This window comes from Hemiscyllium ocellatum, chromosome 12, assembly GCF_020745735.1.
Source record: "Hemiscyllium ocellatum isolate sHemOce1 chromosome 12, sHemOce1.pat.X.cur, whole genome shotgun sequence".
Classification (NCBI taxonomy): domain Eukaryota; kingdom Metazoa; phylum Chordata; class Chondrichthyes; order Orectolobiformes; family Hemiscylliidae; genus Hemiscyllium; species Hemiscyllium ocellatum.
In genome coordinates, this window is record NC_083412.1 from 80,710,522 (window position 1) to 80,730,401 (window position 19,880).

Consider the following 19,880-nt stretch of genomic DNA (forward strand, 5'->3'; position numbering starts at 1 on the left):
GAGGAAACGAGAGCACCCAAAGGAAACCCATGCAGACACTGGGAGAATGTGCACACAGCCAGCTGCCCAAGGCTGGAATCCTCCCGGTTCCCAGCACTGTGAGGCAGCAGTGCTAACCACTAAGCCACCGTATTCTTAATCAGTCTGCCTAATCATTATAGTTTAATCTGAAGTCTTCCACATAAAATGTTGTAAAAATCTTTCTGATTAAATAAATTACCACATTAACTTTACCACTTTTTGGCCATAAGCACATTTTGAGATATAACAAGTGACTTAAATCTGACATTCAAGATGAAGCATTTTTCATGTGAGACTGTTTGGATCATGTTTTGATTTGTCCTTCATTTGTTTTCCTTTGTGATGTGTGAATGTCATTGGCAGGGGGCACATAGAGGATGTGTATGATATCTGCTGGACTCTCGATGGAAATCATATGGTATCTGGATCAGTTGATAATACTGCCATCATGTGGGACGTTAATAAAGGTGAATATGCATTTATTAAATTTAAGCAACAGTACAAGCTGGGATTTCTGAACCTCACTAAATGGAATGTTCATCAGAAATTGTGCTCCTGCTCCCCATCTCCTCCTCCTACTGTGACCCCCCCCCGTTCTGGATTTCCTAAACATTGGGACCACCCTTCCTGCATTGCCCGGTTTAGTCCTCCTCAGAATTTTATAGGTTTCTACAAGGATTAAATTTAAATTAAAAATCAGTAATTGCGACTCTAATGATGACCATTAATCCATTGTTGATGATTGGACAAACCCATCTGGGTGACTAAACTCCGTTTGTGCTATTCTTAGCTGGTCTGGCCTACATGTGACTCCAGACCCACAACAATGTTGCCTTGGCTGGGAAGATTAGGGTGAATCCAAAGAGATCCTTTATGTGAAAAAGAATGCGAGAAAGAGAGAATAGGGCCCCTCAAAGACCAAAGTGGACATTTTATGTGTAAAACTACAGGAAATGGGCGTGGTCCTCAATGAATTTTTCTCCTCTGTGTTTACCGTGGAGAAAGACATGAAGACTTGTGAACTTGGAGAAGTTAGTGGTCATCCCTTAGGGATGATCCTATCACAGTAGAGGAGATGTTGGATGTATTAGAATACATGAAGGTGGATAAATCTCCTGGTCCAGACCAGATATAGCCAAAACATTGCAAGAAGCTCGAGAAGAAATCATGGGGGCCCTGGCTGATATTTTTGTCATTGTTAGCCATGGATGAGCCGTTGGAAGACTGGAGGGTAGTGAATGTTGTGCCTTTATTCAAGAAGGGCTACAAAGAAAGGCCTGGGAACTATAGACCAGTAAGCTAAACATCTATGATAGGTTAGTTACTTGAGAAGATTCTGAGAGATAAGATACACAAACATTTGGAAAGACAGAATTTGATTAGGAATAGTCAGCATGGCTTTGTGAATAGGAGATCGTGCCTCAAGTTTGTTAGAGTTCTTTGATGAAGTGACCAGGAAGGTGGTTGAAGGCAGCGCAGTAGACATATTCTATATGGATTTCAGTAAGGCCTTTGATAAGGTTCCACATGGTAGGCTGCGCTGGCAGGTTAGATCGCATGGAATCCAAGGGGAGCTGGGAAATTGGATATGCAATTGGCTTGATGATAGGAAGCAGAGGATAATAGTGGAAGGATGCTTGTTGGACTGTAGGTCTGTGGTGACTGGAGTACCTCGGGTTGGTGTTGGGCCTATTACTGTTTGTTATCTATGTCAATGATTTGGATGAGAATGTGCAAAGCATGATTACTAAGTTTGCAGATGATCGTAAAGGAGATGGTATCATGGACAGTGAGGAAGGTTATCAGAAATGGCAGCAGGACCTCGATCAGCTGGGGAAGTGGGCTGAGAAATAGCAAATGGAGTTTAACCTAGATAAATTTGAGGTCTTGTATTTTGGAAAGTCATGTCAAGGTAAGAGTCTCATGATGAATGGTAGGGCCTTAAGGAGTGTACTGGAACAGAGGGACCTGGAGTTCAGGTGAATGATTCTCTGAAATTAGAGTCACAGACAGACAGGACAGTAAAGAAAGCTTTTGGCAGACTGGCCTTCATCAGTCAGTATAGAAGTTGGGAAGTTATGTTGCAGTTATATGGGATGTTGGTGAGACCGCACTTGGAGTATTGGGTTCTGTCTTGGTCACCTTGCTATAGAAAGAATTATATTATTAAACTGGAAAGAGTGTAGAAGAAATTTACAAGGATGTTGCCAGGAATCAATGGTCTGAGTTATAGGGAGAGGTTGGACAAGCTAGGGCTTTCACCTTTGGAGCATTGGAGAAAGTGAAGTCATGTGGTGTGCAGGATGTTCTAGCTAGGTGGATAAAGAACTGGTTGAGCAACAAGAGACAGAGAGTAGTAGTTGAAGGGAGTTTCTCGAAATGGAGAAAGGTGACCAGTGGAGTTCCACAGGGATCAGTACTGGGGCCACTGTTGTTTGTGATATACATAAATGATCTGGAAGAGGGCACTGTTGGTATGATCAGCAAGTTTGCAAATGACATGAAGATTGGTGGAGTAGCAGAAAGCATAAGGGATTGTCAAAGAATACAGGAGGATATAAATAGACTGGAGAGTTGGGCGGAAAAGTGGCAGATGGAGTCCAATCCAGCAAATGTGAGGTGATGATGCATTTTGGGAAGTCTAATACTAGAGCGAATTGTGCAGTAAACGGAAGAGCCTTGGGAAAAGTTGATGGGCAGAGAGATCTGGGAGTTCAGGTCCATTGTACCCTGAAGGTTGCTGCACAGGTGGATAAAGTGGTCAAGAAGGCATATGGTACGCTTGCCTTCATCAGACGTGGTATTGAGTATAAGAACTGGCAAGTCATATTAAAATTGTACAAGATATTGGTTCGGCCACATTTAGAATACTGTGTACAGTTCTGGTCGCCACATTACCAAAAGGATGTGGACGCTTTGGAGAGGGTAAAGAGAAGGTTTACAAGGATGTTGCCAGGTATGGAAGGTGCTAGCTATGAAGAGAGGTTGAGTAGGTTAGGATTGTTTTCTTTAGAAAAAAGGAGATTAAGGGGGGGACCTGGTTGAGGACTACAAAATCATGAAGGGTATAGATAGGGTAGTAGAGATGAGCTTTTTCCCAGGGTAAAGGATTCAATAACGAGAGGTCACACTTTCAAGGTGAGAGGCGAAAAGTTTAAGGGGGGGATACATGCAGCAAGTACTTTACCCAGAGGGTGGTGGGCATTTGGAACGCGTTGCTGGCAGAGATAGTAGAAGCAGACGTGGTAGGTTCATTTAAGATGCGTGTGGACAGTTGCATGAGTGGGTGGGGAGCAGAGGGATACAGATGCTTTGGAGTTGGGCGAAAGATTTACAAAGTGGATTTGGATTGGCTCTGGCTTGGAGGGCTGAAGGGCCTGTTCCTGGGCTGTAAATTTTCTTTGTTCTTTGAGACTGAGGGGGGAATCTTATAAGATCATGAGAGGCATCCTATGGTGAATGCACTCAGTCTTTTTTCCAGGGTTGGGAAATCGAGGACTAGAGGGTATCAGTTTCAGGTTAGAAAGGAAAGAATGAAAGGGAACCTGAGGGACAACATTTTTACACAGAGGGCGGTACGCATATGGAATGAGCTGCCAGCAGAAGTGGTTGAGGTGGGTACGTTAACAACATATAAAAGACATTTGGACAAATCCATGGATAGGAAAGGATTAGAAGGATATTGGCCAAGTGCAGGGAAATGGGGCCTGTCTCCATGGGACCCTATAACTCTTAATAGCCCTCTTGGATAGGAAATAAATGCTAGCCTAGGCACCCTCAGCCCATGAATGATGTTTTAAAAAAGGTCTAAACTGATCCAATTTCTCTTGCTGTCTGTTGTGGTTCTGTTCGCCGAGCTGGAAGTTTTTGCTGCAAACGTTTCGTTCCCTGGCTAGGGAACATCACCAGTGCTATTGGAGCCTCCTGTGAAGCGCTGCTTTGATGTTTCTTCCGGTATTTATAGTGGTTTGTTCTTGCCGCTTCCGGGTGTCAGTTTCAGCTGTAGTAGTTTGTATGTGGGGTCCAGGTCGATGTGTCTGTTGATGGATGTTCTTGCTGCTTCCGTGTGTCAGTTTCAACTGTAGTGGTTTGTATATTGGGTCCAGGTCTATGTGTCTGTTAATGGAGTTTGTGGATGAATGCCATGCCTCTAGGAATTCCCTGGCTGTTCTCTGTCTGGATTGTCCTATGATGGTAGTGTTTTCCCAGTCAAATTCATGTTGCTGGTTGTCTGAGTGTATGGCTACTAGGGATAGCTGGTCGTGTCGTTTTGTGGCTAGCTGATGTACCTATGATGATAAGAAAACGACATACACATAACCTCAACACCAAGGAGAGGGAAGCACTGAAAGCACTGAAAAATGACAAGAACATAATCATACTACCGGCAGATAAAGGCAGAATGACGGTCATCTTAGATAAATCAGACTACATCAATAAAGCACAACAACTACTCGCAGACACCAACACCTACCAAATGAAGGATTCCGACCCCACACCACAACTCACCAATAGAATAATCAACACACTAAGAAATCTACAAAAAAACGGACAGATAACCAAAGCGGACCAGCAAAGAATGAAACCTGAAAGCAACAACACCCCCAGATTCTACGGACTACCCAAAGTACACAAACCAGACATCCCACTCAGACCCATAGTATCACTACCAGGGACACCAGCATACAAACTGGCCAAAGAACTACAACAAAAACTGAAACACCTAGTCAGCGGATCCAAACACTCCATACAATCAACACAGGAATTCTTGGACATCATCAGGAATACACACATAGACAAAGAAGAAACCATGGTATCATTCGACATGATGGCACTGTTCACATCAATTGACAAAACCCTACCCAGAGAAACAATAGCCAACCTACTGGACATACATAACAGAACACAGGAGGCCGAACCTATCAACAAGGATGGCATACTTAAACTACTGGACCTGTGCCTCACCACACACTTTACATTCAACAATCAGATATACGAACAAATCAACGGAACACCCATAGGATCACCAATCTCGGGACTCATAGCAGAGGCAGTTATGCAAAGGTTAGAACATACAGCCCTACCACAAATCCAACCCAAACTCTGGATCAGATACATCGATGACACCTTTGTAATCATCAAAAACACAGAAATAGAAAAAACACACCGAATCATCAACGCCACACTCACAGGAATACGATTCACGAGAGAAGAGGAAAAGGATAGGCAACTCCCATTCCTAGACGTGTTAGTAGAGAGAACACCCAACGGAGAATTCACCACAAGGGTACACAGGAAACCAACACACACAGACCAAGTCCTAAACTATGAAAGTAACCACCCCAACACACACAAACGAAGCTGCATCAGGACACTATTCAAAAGAGCCACAACACACTGCAGTACACCAGAACTGCAAAAAGAGGAAGAGGAACACCTATACAAGGTATTCGCCAAAAACAGATACCCACGCAACTTTATCACCAGATGCCTAAGAGAGAGACCACGGAACGAGGACATGCCACAACCAAAAGGACTAGCCACACTACCATACGTCAGGAGCGTCTCAGAACTGACAGCCAGACTGCTGCGACCCTTAGGACTCATAACAGCACACAAGCCAACTTCCACACTCAGACAACAACTCACTAGAACAAAGGACCCAATAGCCAGCATGAGCCAAACTAACGTAGTTTACAAAATACCATGCAAGGACTGCACAAAACACTATATAGGACAAACAGGAAGACAGCTAACAATCCGCATCCATGAACATCAGCTAGCCACAAAACGACACGACCAGCTATCCCTAGTAGCCATACACTCAGACAACCAGGAACATGAATTTGACTGGGAAAACACTACCATCATAGGACAAGCCAGACAGAGAACAGCCAGGGAATTCCTAGAGGCATGGCATTCATCCACAAACTCCATTAACAGACACATAGACCTGGACCCCATATACAAACCACTACAGCTGAAACTGACACCCGGAAGCGGCAAGAACATCCATCAACAGACACATCGACCTGGACCCCACATACAAACTACTACAGCTGAAACTGACACCCGGAAGCGGCAAGAACAAACCACTATAAATACCGGAAGAAACATCAAAGCAGCGCTTCACAGGAGGCTCCAATAGCACTGATGATGTTCCCTAGCCAGGGAACGAAACGTTTGCAGCAAAAACTTCCAGCTCGGCGAACAGAACCACAACAACGGACACCCGAGCTACAAATCTTCAACCAGACTTTAAACTCTTGCTGTCTTTGTTCTGCCATCCCAGGAATCGGTCTGGTAAATCTTAGTTACTCTCCCTCCTTAGCCAGAGCATCCTCCTTCAGGTAAGGATTCCAAAACTGTACACTGTACTTCAGGTGTGGTCTCACCAGGGCCCTGTACAATTGCAGCAAGATATCCCTGCTCCTGTACTCGAATCTTCCCATTATGAAGGTTGACTTGTCTCCTTCAGTGCCTGCTGCACCTGCAGGTTTGCTGAATGCAAGTCAGGAGTGACATAGCGATAGTGCAGCTTTTCCTTCTCAGTACATATGAATTAGATTCCCTATAGTGTGGAAACAGGCCCTTCAGCCCAACAAGTTCACACCGACCTGAAGAGTAAACCACCCAGACCCATTTCCCCTGCATTTACCCCTGACTAATGCATCTAACACTACGGACACTTGTTGTCTTTTAATTTCTCTTTTGGATGACTCACTGCCCCTCCCCTAATGGCACTGGCTGACAAGATGTCTGTGATTAAAAACCGGCTGTGTGGAGAATTATATGTTGCATCTTGGGAATGGTGTGCTTGAGGGTCTTGAGAGCTCTGAGTAGTAACTTGATTGAGACATCCATAATATCCTGAGGTGAAGACAATATTTCTTCTTGGGGGATAATATGAAGCAAAGAACTGGATGTAGGAGATCTGAAATAAATAAAAGACACAAGATTAGAGAAACTCAGCAGGTCTGGCAGCATCTTTGGAGAGAAAGCAGAGTTAATGTCTCCGGTCCTGTGGCCCTCCTTCACACCTGGGCTGAGAGGGTCGTAGCCGTGTTTAAAACGTCAGGGGTCACCCACTTAAGAGATGAGGTGACAATTTATCTGAGGACTGATTGTCTTTGCAACTCTCTTGCTGAAACATTGGTGGAAGTAGAACTTTTGAATATTTGTAAAGTTGTGAAGTAAATGGTAAAAGGTTATCGGGGAAATGCAGGAGTGCAGCTTTGAGGTTGAAATGGGATTAGCCATGATCTTATGGAGTGGTGGAGCACACCTTGGGGGGTGAATGGCCTACCCCTGTCCGAGTTTTTTGTAATACCCTGCATGTCCTGAATGTATGTGCACAAAATGCATCTCTAACCTGAAACTATATAATCGATATGTAACTACTGCGTTTTAATTCTAAAAATCAACTTGAAATGGTCAAGGTGATTAGTAAAACTTAGAGTTTATACCCAAGCACCGAATTATTACTTTGATGTCCACGTGTTTGTTTTGATATTTTTAGGGACAAAGTTGTCCATCTTCAATGAGCACAAGAGCTATGTGCAAGGTGTCACTTGGGACCCTCTCGGACAATACATTGCCACACTGAGTTGTGATCGGTAAGGTGACTGAAATTTTCCACGTTTACCTTCTTCGAAGTAAATTCCTGACCATTTGAACATCACATTTGAGAGTTGATCCTGCATGTTTAAGATGTCCTCTTGAACAGTTAGCCCAACTAAATTGCTTTCTTTATTTTTCTCGAGCGAGTTCCGGAATTCTGTTAAAGGAAGATGGTGTCCTACCAACGGAATAGTATTTTCCAAAGAAATAGTGTGAGCATTAGGGAGGGTAATGCAATGGATGTTATCTACATGGATTTCAGTAAGGCATTTGACAAGGCCCTACATTAAGTAAAACTAAATCCTGCGGGAGACCGGGAATGTGGTGAACTGATTCCAAAATTGGCTTTGTGGCAGGAAACTTTTTTTGTCTGTGAATCGAGAGCATTTCCTATGATCTCTCATAGGGCTCAGGTTGAGTCCCTTGCTGTTTGAGGAACAGATTAATGATTCAGACTTAACTTTGGAAGGCACGAGTGGGAAGTTTGCAGAGGGCACAATAATTGGCTCGGTAGTGACAAAGTTGGCAAAGTGTTGGTGGTTTGGTTGAATGGGTAAAAAAGGAGTGAATGGAAGGATGTCTGGAGTACTGTGAGGTTATTAGGGAGAAGCTGAATAGGCTGGGGCTGTTTTCCCTGGAGCATTGGAGGCTGAGGGGTGACCTTATAGAGGTTTATGAAAACGTAAAGGATATTAATAGGACGAATAGACAAGATCTTTTCCCTTGGGTTGGGGGATTCCAGAACTAGAGGCCATAGAAAATAGCTGCAGGAGTTGGCCATCTAACCCTTCTAGCCTGCACCACCATTCAATGTGATCATGGCTGATCATGCAATTTCAGTATCCCATTCCCGCTTTCTCTCTATATCCCCCGGTCCTTTTAGCTGTAAGGCCCATGCCCAGCTCCCAGGTTTCGGGTGTGAGGGAAGCAATTTAAAAGGGACCTCGGTTAACTTTTTCACGCAGAGGGTGGTGCGTGTATGGAACAAACCGCCAGAGGAAGTGGTGGGGGTGGGTACAATTACAACAATTATAAGGCATCTGGATGGATATATGAACAGGAAAGGTTTAGAGGGATATGGGCTAAATTCTGGCAAATGGAACAAGATCATATTAGGATGTCTGCTCAGCACAGACGAGTTGGATGAAGGATCTGTTTCCGTGCTGTATGACTCTGTGACCAGGGACTGGAGTAATACTGAAATGTTATAAAATGTTGGTTTGGCCGCAGCTGGGTATTGTGTAGAATTCCGGTCACCACATTCCAGAAAGGGCATAATTACTCCAGAGAGAGTATAGGAGGAGATTTACAAAGGAATATGTTGCCAAGGTTTGCAAATTGCAGCTAAGAGGGAGAATGGGAGTGGTAGGGTGATGGGTATCTTAATGGAGGTGAGTAAGGTAATGAGGCTCCTGGATAAAATGGGCATCAGAGAAGTCAGTTACCAACGGTTACAGACTTGAAGTGATTGGTAGAGGGTTAGAGGATAAGCCTGTTCACCTAGAGAGAGGTAAGTATCTGGAATTCACTGCCCACTTTTGTGATTGAAGCGTTTAAACAGAACCTGGATCTGCTCCTGAAATGCTGATGCTGCCAGGCCGCAGATAGGGTGCTGGAAAGCGGTGTTCAGGTGAGCAGCTTGTTTATTCAGCCAGCACAGACCCGAGGGGTCTCCCTCTCTGCTGTACCTTTTTTAATGGTCCTGTTTTAATCCAGAGGCAGAGGGGTATATCTGACAGGTATCTAATTGTGGAATGTCAGTGATCTGTCAGACAATTACCCCCAGATTCCCAATACTTGATTAGCTTTTGGTTTATCGTACACTGTTATTTTTTTGTCACTATGAATGTCCAGGTATTTCCATAATTAACATCCTGATAGAAAAAAATAAATTTAAAAAAAAAAGTTTATTAATGTTAACATAATTTTAGCATTTATCTAAACAAATTTATGTTGTGCTGGTTTGTATCAGTGTGTTTTTCGCGATGTGAGAATGCGGTTTGAATATGTTTTTTTTATTTGTCTGTGTGGTTGGATACTGAATATGCAGCAGTGAATGGTGAATATGTGAAACACTCAACCACAGGAATAGTATCAATACCTTTAAGAGAAAAGAGGGAGAATGGATTATTACAATATTAGATTTAACTGGGGACAAATGGATGAGGTTTTGTTTAGATTAGACTAGATTACTTACAGTGTGGAAACAGGCCCTTCGGCCCAACAAGTCCACACTGACCTTCCGAAGAGTAAGCCACGCAGACCCATTTCTCTACATTTACCCCTTCACCTAACACTACGGGCAATTTAGCATGGCCAATTTACCTAACCTGCACATTTTTGGATTGTGGGAGGAAACCGGAGCACCCAGAGGAAACCCATGCAGACACGGGAGAATGTGCAAACTCCACACAGAATAGAACCCGGGTTTCTGGCGCTGTGAGGCAGCAGTGCTAGCCACTGTGCTGCCCCGTTTTAGTGAATGTTAAACATCAGAATGGAGTGGTTGGGCTGAAATGGCCTGATTCAGTGTCCCACATCTTATGGAAGCCGATATGATTGATCAGAAATTGTATTCTCATTGATAATGTACACAGCAGCATTACAGTTCCAATCAATTGCTGAACAAATGTGAGATATTTAAATGTCAGTTTGTATTTTGTTTCACAGGGTTATGCGGGTGTACAGCACACAGACCAGGCGGGTGGCATTTAATGTCAGCAAGATGTCATCTGGTAATGAAGGCGAGGTAAGTCAGACTGCGAAAGAGCAACTTGAATAGAGAGGAGGACTGTTCATAATGCTATCCTGTAGAGCTCTGGAAATGATGGCAAAGTTTTTAACAATGTGCCTGGCCTGCAGGCCAGGATTATCCTTCCTTTCTGACATTCCTTGCTGTATGGCACCAATTGAGACAATACTGGATGTAATCCAGTTATAGATTCCTGCAGCTTGGAAATAGACCCCTTACTCCAACTAGTCTAGACCAAGAAAACTCGCAAACTAAGCTAGTGCCTGTCATACGTCCCATTCTCATTGTTGGATGTTTGATATCTCCAATTGCTGTGGACGTTTTTCTAACCCAACTCAGCCAGATATCCGAGAAGATTGGGTGTTACTGGCCATTTCTTTGGAGTTTTAGCCGAAACGATGCCCGGAGATCCAGAGCGCCGATGGAAGTTCCACCTCTGTGTTTATCGGCAGTTCCACAGCATTGGGAAATGAGCAACTGAACGAGTCTGCAGTGTTACCATGAAGGTCGGCATGAACACCTGCAGCTCCATTGATAAGAATCAACACTGAATCGAAAGAGTATGGGTCCCACAAAATTCCACACTCACCCGAGGTGCTGGCAGACACACAATGCCCCCATCCTGGCACTAATTTAAAGGAGAATAGAGGAATTAACCTCCCTATCCTGACCACCGTTGATGTCATGAAAACAGGTTTCCTGCCCATTTTCACATTGTTTGCAGGCGTTTGCTTTAGTGCAAGTTCCACATTGCTTTATAAATGTAGATCTTTTCTTGGTTTTTTTTAAAAAGTGAGCTTGTCTAAAACCAGCAAACCCCGGGGATTATTCGAATGTTAACACAGCTGGCTTTTTAACCATGAGATTCCTGACTGACCATTCTGTGCCTGCAGTGTCCTCTTGTGGCAAAAAGCTAGCATTGCGGCACCATCACATCCGATGGATGAGTTTCTGGGTTTGGGGTGGGGTCACTGTTGAAGATGCTGAAAATGTGTTGCTGGTTAAAGCGCAGCAGGTCAGGCAGCATCCAAGGAACAGGAACTTCGACGTTTCGGGCTGCCCGAAACGTCAAATTTCCTGTTCCTTGGATGCTGCCTGACCTGCTGCGCTTTAACCAGCAACACATTTTCAGCTCTGATCTCCAGCATCTGCAGACCTCACTTTTTACACCGTTGAAGATGCCACCTTTCAGATGAGACTTTAAACTGCAGTCTTGCCTGCCTTCTCTAGTAGAAGTAAAAGATGCCATGATATACTGGGATCATTGAGGTGCTGCCCTCATTCCCCATATCTTGACAGTTCTGATATTTTAAAAGCATTTATTCTGTAAAGTACTTTGAGATGTCTGGAATTGGTGAACGGTGCTATAGAAATGTAAATCCTTCACCTTACCATAGCCTGCTGACCTGCTACTTTCAAACTGGGATACTGACTTTGGGGTCATCTGTCTTTGATAATTAGCTTTATTATTATAAAATAATTTTGCGTTTTCAGTTTCTGGTTGGCCGTTCTGAAACCGGTTTCTCCTTTCCATTGAAGGTCCAAAGATGCAAGAATTAGGACAATGAAAGTATGTTGTGTTCCCAGCTGTCTAAAGCGCTAACACACATACGATTCACACTCTGCAAAATCCCTTATCCTTCCTGCCTTCTCATTGTCCAAACACTCCCTCCAAATTATAAGTTGATTTGTATGTGGCTATTTTAAATGCTGCTCACGGCGTGATCTGCTCCATGTTGGACATACCAAAACATGGGTTAAATTCTACTCGGCAGGTCTGGTAGCATCTGTGGGGAGAAAGCAGAGTTAACATTTTGGGTCCAACCCGTTTGCCAAGCGCAAACCTGCCTGTCGTTTGAACTGTCCACCTTGCTGTTCCATTGACATCGCTGTCCTTGGCTTATTGCACAATTCCAGTGAAGCTCAGTAGGAGCTTGAGAAACAGCACGTCATCATTCAGTTAGACACTTCACAGCCTTCCAGACTCGACATTTAGTTCACTCGTTTCACACCGTGAACTGTCCTGTATTTTATTTCCTTTTGCTTTGTTGGGTTTAGCTTTACGGTCATTTCTCTCTCGTTGGGCAGCAGCTGTTCATATCCTGCTTTTCAGACAGATCTTTACTTGACATTTTACTGCACCCTTTGACTGTGTGCCAGCAGCTCTTTAATCTCTCCATTACAGACCTCGTGTTTGTGTCGTGTTCTGCCCCACCTCACCTGATTAAAACTGATTGCGGTTCTCTGTCAGCAGAATGCTGCAGAGGTGGAAATGCCAGCAATTGCTAGATCCCATGTGAGAATAAAGAAAGGAAAAAGAATGACTTGCATGATGTATGTTGCTATTCACCTTATACGTTTCTGATCTGGACAAAGGAACTGACGGCATTGTTGCTAGGTTTCTCGCTACCACACAGATAGGTGCAGGGAAAGGAAGTGTTCATGAAGCAGGGAGTCTGCAGAAGGACTTGGACAGGCTAAGAGATTCGGCAAAGAAATGGCTGATGCAATACTATCTTGGAAACTGTGAGATTATTCACTTTGGGAGGAAGAATAGAGGTGTAAATGGGGAAAGGCTTTGGAAATCTGAAGCACAAAGGGTCATGGGAATCCTAGTTCAGGATTCTTTTAAGGTTAACATGCAGGTTCATTTGGCAATTAGGAAGGCCAATGCAATGTTAGCATTCATTTTGAGATGGTGAGAATACAAGAACAGGGATGTACTGCTGAGACTGTATACGGCTCTGGTATTCGGAATATTATGAGCGGTTTTGGGCTCTATAAGGAAGGATGGGCTGGGGGTCCGTGGGAAGTTCACAAGCTTGATCCTGTGGATGAAGCGCTGTCTTATGAAGAGCGGTTGAGGACTCCGGGTCTGTACTTGATGGAATTTAGAAGGATAAGGGAAGGATCTCATTGAAAGTTCCAGAATATGGAGAGGCCTGGATAGAGTGTATGATGGGAAGGTGTGAGGAGGAGAGACTAGGACCCGGGGGCACTGCCTCAGTGAAGTGACGAGCCGAGATGAGGAATTTCTTCAGTTAGAGGGTGGTGAAGCTGTGGAACTCATTGCTGCAGGAGGCTGTGGAGGTCAAGTCATTGAGTGTAATTAAGACCAAGTCAGATTAGCAAGGGGAACAAGGGTTACAGGAAGAAGGCAGGAAAATGGGATTGAGAAACACACCAACCATGATTGAATGACAGAGCAGATCTGAAGGGGCCAAATGGCCTATTTCTGCTGTTATATCTTAAGGGCTTTGTCCTTTTTTACAAGTTTTATTGTGGCTTAGTCTCTCCTAATTATTGTGATTTGCTCTGGCATTGGTCATTGTTTCTTCAGCTTCAGTATGTTCTGTGTCTGCGCCGTGTGAACAGCACAGTTCATGATCCATGGTGTGACTCGGCTATCTTTAGCCTCACGGTTCTAATCATGTTACATCCAGTGTTCAGCTCTGGTTACAGCTCAGAAGCAGCAAGTCCTGACACAAGGGGGGTTGACTGTAAGTGACATTAGTGCAAGGCTCATGGTGAAGTCACACATTCTTTCCAGCAATGTGTGGTCACACGCCCATCATAACCTCTCTCTCTCTCATAGCTCATCATGGTTTTGTCAAACATATTCACGATACGTTCAACCTGCCCTCTCTTTAGCAAATTCTGTACTGTTACCTGTGATTGGCTGCCTTTCTCTCTGACTTCAGAAAAATCCAAAGAAACTTTTTTGAACCATTCTGTGTATCCCATTTAACCCTGTCTCCACTTACTGACTGTCCACTCGTGTACTTTAAGTGAATCTTCGTAAGTGCGAATCCTAATGCAAGTATGAAATGTGGAAAGAAATTACTTGGAAGCGCTCAATCGCTGGAATTAGAACTCATTCCTTCCTTTTTCATATTTTAAACTGATGACAGACCAAGAGTTATCGAATGTTTCACGATGATGGCATGAAATCGTTTTTCCGCCGACTCACCTTCACAGCAGATGGCTCTTTGTTGCTCATTCCAGGTAAGCAGATCGTGATTGCCTGATTGTTCTTTTGCAGAGTGATGACTGAGCCTTTCTGTTTCTCCCCAGCAACCCCTCAGCCTATCGAAATTCCTCTTGCCAACCCAACAGCAACGCTTTCCTCTGTGGCATGAATTGTTGTGATAGTTTAAATATTTGGAATACTTGTGTTTATTTCAATGATATTCAGCAATATTAAAGAGCGCTTGGTGCTGGGATATAAAGGAAATACCCAAGCAGCTGTTTCAGAAAAAGTGGCAGTATTTACCAGTTTGTTTTCATGTCCAGTGTCACCTAACTTTGAGTTCTTCTGTTGGATGACAGAGTTGAGGAACTGGACAGGTCAGTGATAGAAATGAATCAGAGTTGGAGAGTTCTGATTCTATGCCTTCCTGGCCAGCAATGAGATACTGAATCTCAGCTAAGGCAACAGTAAGGGCTGTACAGATACTTTTGAGGACAAGAGGACAAAAGTAATTCAGGGCTTCTGTTCCTGAGTGCTTTGTAATATAGATACTTTCCAATCAACTGACTAGGGAGAGTCAGCATGGCTTAGTGCGTAGGAAATTGTCTAACCTTTGAGTTTATTTTGAAAGGTGACAAAGAAAACTGATGAAAGCAGAGCAGTAGATGTTGTCTATGTGGACTTCAGCAAGGCGTTCAACAAGGTTCTGCATAGTAGACTGGTTGGTAAGGTTTAAAAACAATTAGATCACATGGGAACATGGGATCTAGGGGGAGCTAGCCAATTGGATACAAAACTTACTTGAAGGTAGGAGATAGAGGGTGGTGGGGGTGGGAGGATTGTTTTTTGGATTGGAGGTCTGTGACCCAGTGGTGTTCCACAGAGATCTGTGCTAGGTCCCTTGCTTTTCTTCATTTATACAAATGATTTAGATGTGAATGTAGGAGGTGTGGCTAGTAGGTTTGTGGATGCCACCAAGTTTGGTGGTGCAGTGGATAGTGAAGAAGATTATCTCCGTGTACAGTGGGACCGTGATCAGATGGGCCAGTGGGCTGAAGAATGCCAGATGGGGTTGAATATAGGTAAATGTGAGGTGTTGTGTTTTGATCAGGCAAACCAGGGCAGGACGTACACAGGTAAAGGTAGGGCCCTGGGCAGTGCCGTCAAACACAGGAACCAAAGCATGCAGATTCAGAGTTCCTTGGAAGTGGAGTCACAGGTAGACAGGATGGTGAAGGAGGCTTTTGGCATGCATGCCTTCATTGGGCAGTGCATTGAGTATAGGAGTTGGGACATCATGTTGTGGTAGCATAGGACATTAGTGAAGCTACTTTTAGAATAATGCATTCGATTCTTTTCTCCCTGCTGTAGGAAAGATATTTTTAAACTTGAAAGGATCCAGAAAAATTTACAACAATGTTGCCGGGACGGGAGGGTTTAAGCTATGGGGAGAGATTTAATGGGCTGGGGCTGTTTTCCTGGAGCATTGGAAGCTGAGGGGTGACCTTATAGTGGTTTATAAAATGGTAGATCGGTTTAAGATATCAGGTTGGTAGGATGGGTTGGTCTGAAGGATCTGTTTCCGTGCTGTATAACTTGATAATCTGTTTAGGTAGGAGAACCTCGTTTTCCTACCTGAGAGACAGGTATGCTGCCACTCTGCCAGAACAATTCCTGATGGTCTGGGTTGTAAACAGGACATTTCTGCACTTTGAGGGAACATCTTATTGTGAGCTACCCTTCCAGCACAGTCTGCAGTGTGTGAACTGCTGAGAGTTGCTGGTACACCACCCTGCAATGATTCAAAGGAGAGAGTTGATTTTAACATGTTAGCTAACTGGTGTATGACTCTTAAGCACAAATGGTTTTATCTGTGTCACTGGGGTATTTTTAAAAAACTGCTTTGTGTCATAAAGCAGTTTATTTCGGATACCCTTTCAAAAAGTCTTTGCAGATTGTTTTCTAAGTCACGCACGCCCTTCAGCTGAGTCACGCTCCTCTGAAGCTACTGCCTCACCCAGTCCCAGCTTGCACTCCCAGAGTCCCCTGCAGTATATCGACAGTCTGATGTCTCAGTCACATGATGCCATGACATGAACATTTATGGAACGTTTGCTGCTGATGATACAAAACTTAGAGCGACCAGCAGGTGGTAGCACTGCTCCCTTTGCAGGGGACAGACAATGGAGGCTGAGAAATGTTTGAATTACCAATCTTAATTTTTTGCCTCAACTGTGTCTATGACAAAAACAGATGCCATCGGTGTTAGTCATTGGATGATGATAGAGGGTATATTTCCTTCTCGGGACCAGTTAAAATGCCAGCAAGCATCTTGAGAAAGTCAATGATTATTGAAGGCAGATTAGAAAAAAAGGACAGAGCACTTGGATTCAAGAATGCTTAGATGGTCCTGATCTTGGCAATAACTGAACCATTGTTTTTTAAATCAGCATGTGTCAAAATAAAGAAGGGTTTATCAAGGACAAATACAAGGAAGACCATCAGAGAACAATCAGATAAATGCAAACCAGTGTGCCTTTGCAAAAGGGTGGTGTTACTCAAGGTGAATGATGTGGAGGGCTGGGATGGACAAAGTTGAAAATCTCACAACAACAGGTTATAGTCCAACAGATTTATTTGGAAACACAAGCTTTTGGGCCACTGCTCCTTCCTGTCTGTGTCCATATGCGTGATCTTCTTGGAAACCCTCTTCATTCTAAACTGGCAGTTGGTGTCGTTGGTAGCCATGAAGGAGCAGCGCTCCGAAAGCTTGTACTTCCAAATAAACCTGTCAGACGGTAACCTGGTGTTGTGTGATTTTTAAACTTTAAGTGTAAGCATGGATAATTTGAGGGAAGGTTTTACTCATGGGCTCAAGGGATGTGGATGTCAGTTGCAAGGCCAGTATTTATTGTTAATTCTTAATAATAATGGCTAATTTATTGCCATTCCTAATTGTCCACCTATACTTCCCACTGCTTTGGGAAAGCAATGAACATAATCAAAGACGGCTTCTACCCCGGTTATAATCTCTTCCACCACCTCCCATTGGGCAGAAGATAGAAAAGTTTTTATACACATATGAATAGGTTCAAGAACAGCTGCTTCCCATCTTTGTTAGACTTCTGAATGGACCTTTCAAATTTCAAATATAATGTTGATCTCGCTGTCTGTGCGCCTTCTCTGACCTGTAGCGTTGTATTCTTTACTCTGTTCTATTACCCTAATGCACTTTGTATGGTATGAATCTGCCTGTACTGCACATAAGACAAAACTTTTCACTGTAGCTAGGTCCATGTAACAGTAATAAATCAAATCGAGGAAGGAGTCAGCCCATTGCTCTCGGACTGGAGATACACGCAACCCAGACTGGGTAAGGCTGGCAGATTTCCTTCCTTAAAGAACATTAGTGAATCAGAAGAGTTTTTACGACGTGTGATTATGGTAGCATGCTCATCATTTCAGTTCCAGAATCTTATTTTATTCACATTTTGCCTTTGCCATGGTGAGATTTGAACCCATGTCCAGTAACATGACCACTGTAATAACCACTGCCCCTAAAACGAGTGGTTGGCTGTTTTACAGGCAGTGACAGGCTAGAAGGGGAGCAATGGTTGAATGTGAAATTGGCTGAAGAAAGAATAAAGTGTGTTATTTGAGAAGAGAGTGATGGCAGAAATGAGAGAGACTGAGTGGGGTGTTCATGGATTGGTCAGGAGACCCTGCATGTGCCTGGTTCGGGTGCCCACTGAAAGTTCATCAAGAATAAGGGTGGAACTAAGGTATGAAGCAGGCAGGAATGGGGAGAAAAAGGTGAAGTTAACTCTGGTAAATCAGTGAAATAAAAGTTAGAACAGTTAATTGTGAAATACAAGCGATCCTGCTCCTTTCTGCTATTGTGTTCATTTCAACATGTAGAACCACATTGCAGCTGTATTGCCTCAAACAGGACCGTTTATGGTATCTTCAGGTTGCTATGTACTCTTGTAGAGGGAGCATTGGATACAACATATTGACAGGGACCCTGTGTATTACTTATGATGTAGATTCAGCCAAAGTTCAAATATGTGATAGATATTAAATCACTGTGGAGTAGTAATGTTTAATAGATTGTCGAATCTTGTGTCAACAGAGAATAGTTTGAAATTATCGCAGTAAAACTATAGATTACCTTGAGTATTTTATTTAGTGAACCAGACCAAGCATGTTGAGAAGCAATTCAGCGTTTGTGACTCTGCTAACATGCGTTGAATAACTCTATGACCAAAGTCTGGGGAGACTGATGCTCGTCAATCTTAACTTGACAGAGAAAAGACAGTGTAGAATTATAGAAGATATGAACTGATGTAGATAAACTCACCCTGAAATACTACTTTAGATTATGTCAAGTTATCGTAGCAGAGGATAAAGACTATCGAAAGAAATGATGTCAGGAACCATTTTAGTTATGGTAGGTTAATGGGGACTTAAAACCTAGGACAGGACGGAACACTATGATGTAGATGTCGCTGTGTTTTTGTGTTGTCCTTTAGATGCAAACGGTAACAATCTGAGACAGGAATAGTCTATGCTTCATCTGCACAAACATGAGTTTCATTGTTCTTTTTACATCCTGCTTTCCCTGGCTTTGAAGAGAAACGCCAACATTAAGCTCCCTGCCAACGTCAGTTGTGAACTTAAGAATGGTAGTAATTGTGGTGGATGGGACAGGCCCCATAAGTTGCACAATCAGCATCCATCGTTATCGTTCCCTAAGTCCTGCCCTGTTCTCGGCATGGCCTGAGCTACATTGTCAGTCACAGTAACCCACTGATGTTGAAATGTCTTGGTTTGGAGCTCATGATTTGGAAGAGGAAACCCATGGTTTGGAAGAGGAAACCTTTCTGGTTTCTGTAAAATCCGGGACTTTCACAACTGGAGTTCCTCAAGGGTCACTGTTGGGACCAGAACTTTTGATTTTGTACATTACTGATCTAGATGAAGGAGCTGAGGGCATTCTGGCTAAGTTTGCAGATGATATAAAAAAGAGGTGGAGGGGCACTGGGGAGGCTGTAGAAGATGTGGGCAGGTTAGAGTGGGCAAAGAAGTGGCAGATGGATCACTGTGAGAAAGTGTGAGGTCATGCACTTTGTTAGGAAGAATATAGGCATCGACTATATTCTAAATGGGAGAAAATTCAGAAGTGCAAAGTGACTTGGGGGTCCGAGTTCGGGATTCTCTCAAGGTAAACTTGCAGGTTGAGTCAGGTAGTTAGTAAGGCATTTATTTCTAGTAGACTAGAATATAAAAGCAGGGATGTACTTCTGAGGCTTTATAAAGCTCTGGTCAGACCACATTTAGAGTATTGTGAGCAATGTTGGGCCCCAAACCCCAGGAAGGATGTACTGGTCCTGGGGAGAGTCCAGAGGAGGTTCACCAGAATGATCCCAGGAATGGAAGGCTTACCATAGAGGAATGTTTAAGGACTCTGAGTTGATACCTGATGGAATTTAGAAGGATGAGGGAGCATCTAATTGA

The 19,880-nt window shown here is 43.5% G+C and overlaps 1 protein-coding gene across 4 annotated transcripts in view; it reads left to right on the forward strand.

The window, feature by feature from the left end:
• Nucleotides 1-19,880, forward strand: part of chaf1b (chromatin assembly factor 1, subunit B) — a 54,803-nt gene that overhangs the window by 14,448 nt on the left and 20,475 nt on the right. For all 4 annotated transcript variants that reach the window (XR_009645248.1, XR_009645249.1, XR_009645250.1 and 1 more), the window contains exons 5-8: nt 385-488; nt 7,541-7,637; nt 10,312-10,390; nt 14,305-14,398. Coding sequence is in view for 1 of the 4 variants with exons in the window: in XM_060833205.1 (XP_060689188.1) it covers nt 385-488; nt 7,541-7,637; nt 10,312-10,390; nt 14,305-14,398 (374 nt within the window). In the remaining 3 variants the exon portion in view is untranslated. The remainder of the gene's footprint in view (nt 1-384; nt 489-7,540; nt 7,638-10,311; nt 10,391-14,304; nt 14,399-19,880) is intronic.